The sequence below is a fragment of the Haplochromis burtoni genome, unplaced genomic scaffold (genome assembly GCF_018398535.1).
Source record: "Haplochromis burtoni strain Fernald_Lab_line unplaced genomic scaffold, NCSU_Asbu1 Contig_195, whole genome shotgun sequence".
Lineage (NCBI taxonomy): Eukaryota > Metazoa > Chordata > Actinopteri > Cichliformes > Cichlidae > Haplochromis > Haplochromis burtoni.
In genome coordinates this window covers 283,627-293,237 of record NW_024582556.1, presented here as the reverse complement: position 1 = coordinate 293,237, position 9,611 = coordinate 283,627, and the positions used below count along the sequence as shown (strand labels likewise).

General features: G+C 35.8%; 1 protein-coding gene across 3 annotated transcripts in view; it reads left to right on the top strand.

Annotated features, from left to right (window-relative positions):
• Positions 1–9,611, top strand: part of LOC102296512 (protocadherin-9) — a 190,431-nt gene that overhangs the window by 130,740 nt on the left and 50,080 nt on the right. For 2 of the 3 annotated variants that reach the window (XM_042226089.1, XM_014337805.2), the window contains one exon: positions 1,027–1,228. In XM_042226089.1, coding sequence (XP_042082023.1) covers positions 1,027–1,228 — 202 coding nt within the window. The remainder of the gene's footprint in view (positions 1–1,026; positions 1,229–9,611) is intronic. The other variant, XM_005935285.3, reaches the window with a different exon arrangement.

Below are 9,611 nucleotides of genomic sequence, written 5' to 3'. Positions count from 1 at the left end.
CCCCCCCCTCCCCCTTTATTCCCTTTCTTTATTCTTCCTTTTTGTTTAATTGAATGTTTGGAGCAGTTCTAAAATATATAATGAGGTCATTTGCATTAGACTGCAGATTGGGTGACCTTTGCTTTTGCCAATAATTACAGTAAAACCCGTCTCTGTCTGTCATCACCAAGGATGTGGCAGGGACCTCTCTGTGCTCACGAAAGGTTAGCTGGAGGCTTGCGTCTGGACTTATGAAAAAGCCTGAGGAAAATGTCATTAGAGCAAGGGAAAAGACACTCAGAATTAACAATTGGAAATTCAATCAGGATGGCTTTAAGGATGGCATGTGTGTGAGTGTATATGTGTTTGTGTGTATGTGCAAGACATAGTCCCAGGAAAACTTGTGTTTTCCTTTCCTTGTGAGACTGCAGAATGTGATAGGAAGGGCACCCTGGGGGTGACTTCTGTTAGCTCCACAGGCCCCTTTGACTTTGCTAGCACCAAACAAATTAACAACACAAACTAAACAATCAGCCTGTAAAAGTCCCCGCAGTAGAATTGACAAACATGATAGAATTTTGCCTCCATTATTTTATTGTCCCTTTGCAGTTATGTAATACTTTAATGAAAACACAGTTTGTTTGTTTTTTCAAAAGTTTTTACACTTTTCACTTTGATGAATTTTTCTTATAGTGCTCCTTGTTTATTTGCATGCAGTTAATGGTTGTCATTGTGCAGTGAAACGTGACTGTATTTACAGTGTGCAAACTATTTTCCCATCAATATCTGGGCTTAAGTCAAAATAGACGTTTTATTCGACAATTCTTCTCAGTCGGCGGTGATGATATATATTACATTTTACATTGTTCGGGCAAAATGAATTCACACTGCAGTCCTGATCAGCACTCAGTGTGCAAAAGCAGCATGCTTGAGCTTGTTCAGCTCAGTGTCAAATAAAACTGTAAATAAAAAAGAAAAAAAAATTAAATTAAGGGGGCAGAGCAGAGCACTAACATCAGAGGCTCTGTTTTGTGCTCTTGGTTCTAGTCACAGCGGCGCGTCACGTTTCACCTGCCGGATGGCTCCCAGGAGAGCTGCAGTGACAGCGGTCTGGGGGACCACGAGCCTGTAGGCAGTGGCTCCCTCCTCACACAACCTCTCCCTCTGGTGCAGGCGCAGGACGACTTCTACGAGCAGGCCTCCCCTGATAAGAGGACTGAAGCTGATGGAAACTCCGATCCCAACTCTGGTAAGTTGAATTATATTCTTTCTAGCATATATGCATAGTTTGGATTTTCTTATCTAACTTTATATCTACCATTCTTCTTCTTCTTTTTTTCAAACTCTGTAGCTTAAATCAACATTGGTGGCATTGTGAAACAGCTGCAACATGTTCACGTTGACTCAATTTGGTGGACATTGTGCGCATAGTGATGGTGTCTTTTCTTTCAAATCCAATATGATTTTATTCATTTTTCTACTTATTGTATGCAGGATGGTGAAATCAGAACATTCATTGTCTACAGGTTGAAGAAAATGAAAACGTTTCATATCTGGCTTTGAGGGATGACTAAAACCTCTTGAAAAGAGATAATAAATTCTCATGAAAAGCAACATCTGTCTCCATAATGGACTCAACACACCAAAAATCATTTAATTTAGAGTTATTTGATTGCTCAAGTAGGTTTCTAGTGGATACATGAGCAGGTCATTCATTTCTCAGTTAATCATCCAGACTTGTTCATTCCTCCCAGGAGCAAACCTGGGCCTCCCATAGGCTCCTCACCTATTTGTGAAACTCATTTGATTTATTTAGAGATGATTTCCCAGTTGGAAGCCTTGTTCTCAGCTGAAGATGTTAACTTCCCACTATTTCTGGTGGGGATGTACATCTCCGACCCAGTTTTCTCATTTTATCATTAAGAGGTGAGGCGTGCGCAAAGATCAAGCGCATCGCCTCAAGGTCGATGCCAGCTTGCCTGCTGAGGGTGGAGCAGCTAGCACCGCATAAATACAAGTGCAGTGAGTAAACTGTGGGTGCATATGATTTAAAACAGATTTAACTTAGCAGATGCACTCACAGTTGGCAAATGTATTCAGTGAGCTTTGTGTAGGCCTACCCACTCACTATCTTCAGAAACAACCCATTCTCATTCCCAGAGACTTTAAATACTGTGATTTTGTCAGAGATGCTGGCATCTCTGAGATACGCGCAAGTGTCCTTTGGAGTTGCTACACCAGTTATAGCGATATTTGATGCTGGGCACAAATGTTCCTACAATATGCAAAAAAGGTAAAAAAAAGTCCACAAAGCTTGGTTTGAAAAACTGGCAAATGCATAGCTACCATTCATCTCTTGTTGTCTCACACAGTGTTTTTTAGTCTTTTTTAGTTTTTTTTTTTTTTGTTAAATTTGGTTTGAATTCACTGTTTAATTTTTTTTTCTTCTTTGGTTAAGTTTATTGTTGTCTATACTCGTTGAAATTCACTTGTTGGGACTACAGCTAAAGTAACTGTAATGTATTGGATTACCAATTAGCAACAAGGAATCATATCAACTTCAAAACAAGTGATTACCAAATAGATTATTGGTGAACAGGGCTTTAGGCTATCCCATACTCAAAGTCAATAACAACTTTAAAAGTGTTTAAGCCAATCAAGAGCCTAATCAAGTAGTTTGGTTTTTGGCTTTTGGCAACCAGTCAAACGCTATTTTTAAAACCCAAATTCATACAGTAGAAGAATTATAAGAGAAAATTCATTAAAACAGTTTCAGTCAACAGTCAACATCCTTAAATGTTGACTGTTTAATTAACAATTAGAAAACGTACTCAGTGGTCCAGCAAATTTACACTACCTTTGAACCACATTACATATCTTGTACTGACATCAGGGGACAATGTTCATGAATTCATTGGAATCTCGAAAGAATAGAGATGGATGATTAGAGGCAAAACAAATTTACAGTGTTACAGTATATGAATGTGGGATTTTAAAATGTCATGAACTGTTGGCTACTGAAAGCATTTCATTCTGTGGCAGGTCAGAAATTTATGCTATTTGTTCAACTGGTATTTACTGCATAACAATTAATGAATAATGAGCTGTACATATCTCACACCTTCCGTCCTGCTGTCTATAAATACAAATAGGCTAGCATATCCAAAAAGGCTATGGATATGCTTACACAATTTGGTGCGCAGAGACAGATGAACTCTAACTGCCTTGGCTTTCAGAAGCTCCAAAAATAAAAGAAATAAACAATTAAATAAAGCATGAAATAAAATTGTATTAATTTCATTCCATTAGTAGTATTTTACAGGTAAGATACAATGTAAAATGCTAATTTTAGAAGCAGCACCTCAAAGAAGGCCTCATCCATTAAACATGACTTACTAGCTTAAATATTTGTAGTTTTTCAGCACACTGCATCATTTTTGTCCTTAATCAGCGGCCTTCTCTTTTGTTAGTGTTGTTTGCCTGTCAGCAAACTATTAACAGTGACAGCAGTGGTCTTTGATCATTGACCTGCTTCTTGGCAGGATAATGATTTTATGTCCTGTGTATGAGCGATATGTTACCTGCTGTGGCACTCTCTAATACGTGAACTCAGTGGACCCAGGTTAACTCGTTTTGAGTAAGTCTCTGTCAGACTTAAAAAGCCTCACACTGTTTTCCTACTAGCTGTACAATACGAGTCATTCTGTTGACAAAGGCAAACAGTATCTAAAAGGTGTTTGACACTTTCGTGTTCTGAGCTCCAAAGTATCTTCTAACGCTATTGAAAAGAACCCCATTCAGTGCAACATTTTAAATGCCGACCTTGACAGTAGGTGGTCTTTCCACGAGGCTTTATTCAAGATTTGACAATAATATTACTTGTGCCTTGTTTTCTAAAATGTTAAGACCGTTCAAAAGAACTTCAAGAATCAAAATGACAAAATGACATGAATTATTAAATTATTACAAGTCTCCAGTTGTCGTTTTGCAAGCAGAATATTGAAAAATGATTTATTTGAAGTAATACAGGAAAGTATTAATAGTTATATATAGGTTGCGGCTTTCATCTAAATTACAGAAATACAGCATGCATACTTCTGGGTATCTGATAACGTCCCTTTTTCCTTTTTTTAAGAACAACATAAAGACTGTCTTTGTAAGTTGGAAAATTTTCCTTAGTTTCACTATGATGAAAACAAATTAAAAAAAAAACAACAACCCCCAAAAAGAAATATTAACAGATGGATGGTAATCAGGGATGTAGCAGTTTCAGTCAGCATTATAGTTTTTTGATATAAAAAAAGAGAAAAAACCTCACAGTAATCTATGAGCCAGTGCTACATAAGCAAATGTAGTTAAATCTTAAGACCTTGCAGGGCCCGGTTTCCCAGCAATGATTGATTTTAAAGGTTAGGAGTGCTTTTTGGAGCTTTTTTTTTATATATAAAAGCTGTTGTATTTTCTCAAAACAACACTTACAAACAAGTCCACATGGAGTTCTGTTAATGCTGTTGAGGAGGAGGATGAATTGATTGAAACTAACCTATAACATTGAATACTCCATAGAGGAGTTCTGGATATTAAAATATTAAATATATAAATATATATTAAATATCATATATCATATAAAATATATAAAATGTAACATACGACACAAATGACACAGTAGAACGAACAGCTTGATTGCGTAGCAGGAAAGAAACACATTTTGCAGTCAGCAGTGACAGCCTTCAGCCTTTGGCATTTTATGTTAGTGGGTGGAAGTAAGTTTCAGAGTAAACTTTGTGAAATCTAATTTGATCAATTTAGCTTGTGCTCGACGTATCCTTATGCACACATTAAGCCATTTTGTTATTAAATTAATGTTACTGTACTCAGATCACTTGATAAATGGACATTGAAAAAAGAAAATAACCACCAATTTAAGCACACAACTGTGAAATAAAAACAGAACAAACAAACAAAACACATAATTAGGATAGAGAGCAGATGAATTATAGAGTATTAAACCTACAGGCAAAATTCTCTCAACTCTGATTTAAAGGAGTACAAACAAAAACATGTAAGCATAAACATCATGTTGCCAAAATCCACTACTCTGCACTCCCCCTCATGATTTTGTTTGCAGTCATCATTTAGAAAGCTCTGAAATCTGTGAGACTGATGTCTGTGTAACGCACATAAAACAGCCCACTCATCTAACAAATTAGTTCTGAATCAGACTTTTTAAGTGCATTAATAGCACCCAGTAAATGTAATACAATATTTTTTTGAAATTATTGGATCTATTTACAAACCAGTATCACTTACATCTGCTGCTAAATACTCTGTCAAAAGTCACTACATAATTTCACATAAAAATGAACCTGGTTCTTTGGACATGTTTTATTTAGTAAGGTATTTGTTTAATTAAGTTTGATATTATAAATTTGATTCATTTTCTGATCCAAAACTAGAAAGGAATTGCCCAAAAATAATAATTTAAAGCTTATCAGTAGTTCATGTATCTTATAATGTCACTTGTATTGTAATCAAGATTTTTTTTACTCCTGAACTGGCTCAATACAAGAAACTCAATCCGTTCATTAGTCATTCCAGTTACTGTTGTTTTGAGCTTCGACTCCAGATGTAGAGTAGCAGAAATGGAAGATCCTGGGGAGTTTTTAATGAAGAAGTTTTAATTGTTAGGCTATGTGAACTGTTTTTAATGCGTCTACCATCCATAATTTACAATGCGTTAGAAACAGTAGAATAATTAAACGTTTGAATTACACATAAGCACAGAGATTCTTTATGGTTATTTTGCTTTAGTCTTAGACTTAGATTTAACCAGTGGATCTGTAATGTGTAATTATGGCTCGCTCGTGCTCATTATCACAGACATTATTGCAGATGGAGCAGATACCTGGAGCCTTGGGATGGATGCAAAGGGCAAAGAAAAAGCTGTCAGTGTAGGCTCCTAAATCTTACAGATTATTGAGTTGGTAAGAATTGTTCAGTAATCTCTATTTCAACTGTCTGGCAGTAATGCTGTATCACAGATATTTAAAATAGAATGTGAGCAAAATGCAAGTAAAAAAAACCTGAACATAATTTAAAGAGATTTCAGAGAGGTTTACATATAGCGATCAAAATATTATGGAACACAAACATGCAAAATTTTGCTCTGAGCAGGAAAATGGTGGGCGAATGTGTTCATTCTTTGCCTCAGAGATTGCAGTGCACCGCTGGATTGGCATGTCCATGGCCTGTACTGAGGCATTCCTCCTACTGTGGCCACTGTAGTGCGTGAAGAGTCAGCAAGATACAAATCTGTTGCAGTTTAGGAAATAACCTCAGCACACCCTCGGGAAATACCAGTTTGTGCAGGGACACTGTGTTTTGCGCCATGGCTGGCAAAGTTCATAGAGTTAATATACAAGTTGCATGTGGACTGAAAACATTTGATTCCTATGAGAAAGAGTTTCTAGGAGTATCTAAAAAGTGTTCTGGAGGCATGCTAGAAATCGCCAGAGATGTGAGAAATAGGTTTAATATTTTACCTTAACGTGCATTTAGGTAATAGAGCCCAGGAGCATTTCTAACGTCCATCTTTCATCATAGTTTATATTTTAAAGAATGAACTTTACTGAGTAAATCTATTGACTTGAAATTAAAGTTTCTGTCTTTATTAGGTTACACTAATAGAAACTAATGCAATAAACGATAAGGTTTATTGTAAAGTCATTCTCAACAGTTCCTTCAAAACAAACAGAAGAAATCAGCTGCAGTACTTGAATGGTTATAAAAAGTTGTTTTCATTAATAGGCTTTTTTGGTCTTTCACACTGGATGTGCATGGATGAGGCTCCCTAGACTGCAAAGAAGCTGAAATAATACATGATTGGAGAGTGCCCAGAATAAACAGAGAAACAAGTGGGGTGAGCTAGATAAACCAGCCATTATTGACTAAAGTGCTACATAAATTATTTAAAAACATTGGAGACAAGAAATATAGAGCAGTAAGACAAAAAAGATCACTTGCACAATCACGCATACAGAAATACACACACACACACACAAAGTCAAAGGCCAATAGATATAGACTGTGAGATGAAATCTGAATGAAGTTGTTGGAGTGGGTGGAACTGATGTAATGAGAAAGGTTGTTTTTCTGCTCCAGCAACAATCCTTAAGTTTAAAATATAGACAATAAAACAGCCAAGAGTCGCATGCCTGATGACCTTAGCGTTCTACGGAACAAATGGGATCAAAACAAACAGAAATGTAATAAATCAGTCTCACAAACAACAACAGAATCTTTAAGTAGTTTCTGATTTGTGGACAATCTGCCAGCTGGGTAGTCTACCTGATGTTTATCAGAAGACTTTCCTGAGACAATAGTGTATATCCAAGTGAGCATGCATGAATAATTTCTTTTAAGTCAGAAGGCGATGGAGAAACACATGCATATTTAAAATATATACAGATAGAAATATCGGTTACCCTAAGGAATTCCTTTCTGTGCATTTAAAAATCACATATGTGCAATATATGATAATACCATTGTGTGCAAATTACATTGTTTATTATTATTATTATTATTATTATAAAGGCTGTGGAAGTGGAACTGGATTGTAAAGTGGGAAGGATTCCCACCAAAATAGGTGTCTCCAGGACCACTTTTTCATTGCGACACTCACATACACAAAGACAGGTTCACAGAGTGATAACAATACTAGCCACCCTGTGTTGTTGATAATTGTCTTGGTGGCTGCAGGTCTGTGTGGCTGAGCAATGACTTATACTAAATATAGAGTACTTCTAACAAGCAAAAGTGTGCTCATACAGTTTAGAAGAGCACACTCACATATGCAGCTTTATCTTATCATGTGATATGTATCATGCAGTGTGGGTGTAAATCTTTAAATCTGTAGTTAAATACATTTCAAAGTGAAATTATTTTTTTAATTTAATTTGGCATTTTATTGGTTCTGATGGATAAAGACCAATCAATGTTCTTAAATGCTCATCAATTCAGGCCCGGTGGGAGTCTTTCCTGGTCATAGGGCAACAAAGGACAGGTTGCTAAACTATTGCATGGCTACACATACAGAAAGACATATGATATATGACCAATTTAGAATCACCAGTTAACCTAACCAAGGTAAAATTAATTCAAAGAAATCCAATATTGCAGGAATTCCATATCATAGCTTGATAACCATTGAGCTTATACAGCATCACCTATACTGACACAGTGGCAGACAAAAGTGCTCCATGACATGTAACCGTGCAATTCAATGGGCTACCTATGAATTAATTAATGAATTAATCAATCAAAAAGAAATAAAAATAAAAATAGTGTGGGTTCCTCTGAACATTTTGCTCTTGTCTTGAGCATTTAATTTGATTGGGTGAATAAAGCATTTTTTTCTATCTGTTATATACAGTGTTGGGTGTAATACGTTACTAAGTAACGCGTCACTGTAATTAAATTACTTTTCCACTGAAAAAGTAGAGTAACTAATTACTGTTCATTTTTAGGTATTTTAATTACAGTTACTTACAATGTACTTGCGTTTCATTGTAAAATAATTAAACTCGCTGAATATCATTATTTAATTTCAATAATTTATCTTCTAAACGTAGACGTAAACTCTGCCGCTTTAACATTGTTGCAGTGCAGGTGCGCGTCATTTCGCGCCAGTTTGCTGCATAGTCGTATTCTAAAGCGGAAGGACTAGGCTGAAGCGAGTGGCTGTTTTATGAAATGGACATATTCCCGTCTCTTCACTTTTCTGAAACAAGCAGACAAGAATATTACAGTAATATGTAAGCTATGTCCTGGGGAGAAAAAACTATCGTCCGCTGTTAATAGTAGGAGTAATCTACTGAAGCATAGACAAACACTTCTGAGTGATCCTTGTTCATCATCCATCGATAACACCGCGGCAACTCCTGCTAAGCAGGCAAAACCTGATTTTACTTCAGCAGCACAGAAAACGTCTGAAGGTGAGCTTAAAAAAATGATTGCAGGCTACATTGTGGAAGAGATGCTACCGCTGCATACTGTAGAGTCTCCGTCTTTAAAAATGTATTTATTATGTAAAGAGTTTAATTTCTATTGTTTGCCCACTCAAGGTTTATAGGGATTTTAAGAAGTATTTAGTTAAATTACTTATTTAGTAATTAAGTTACTTTTCTGACACAGTAATTAGATAAGTATTTTAAATACAATTTTGACTAAATAATTAGTAATTAGTAATTAATTACTTTTTTAAAGTAACTTACCCAACACTGGTTATATACTTTAAACATAGACTTTACTTGCAGTCTAAACAGCTGTTTAGAACCATGCTGAAATTCATGAGCTGTGATAGAGCAATTATCATCATCAGTGACAATATAAATGAAGGAACACTCTCTTTTTTAATAATAAATAAATACACAATACATAATACATGAAAGCTGATTTTTTAAAATGAGGAAATTGCAGTATATTGGTAAGAATGCCATACAACTAAGGATCATTGTTTTCTGACATGGATAAACAAGTGAACAAGCTGCAAGTAACATGTTTAACTTTAAATGAGAAACATTCATTTATCAGCTGACAACATGTTTACAAAAACAAGAGTTGTGTGTGACAAG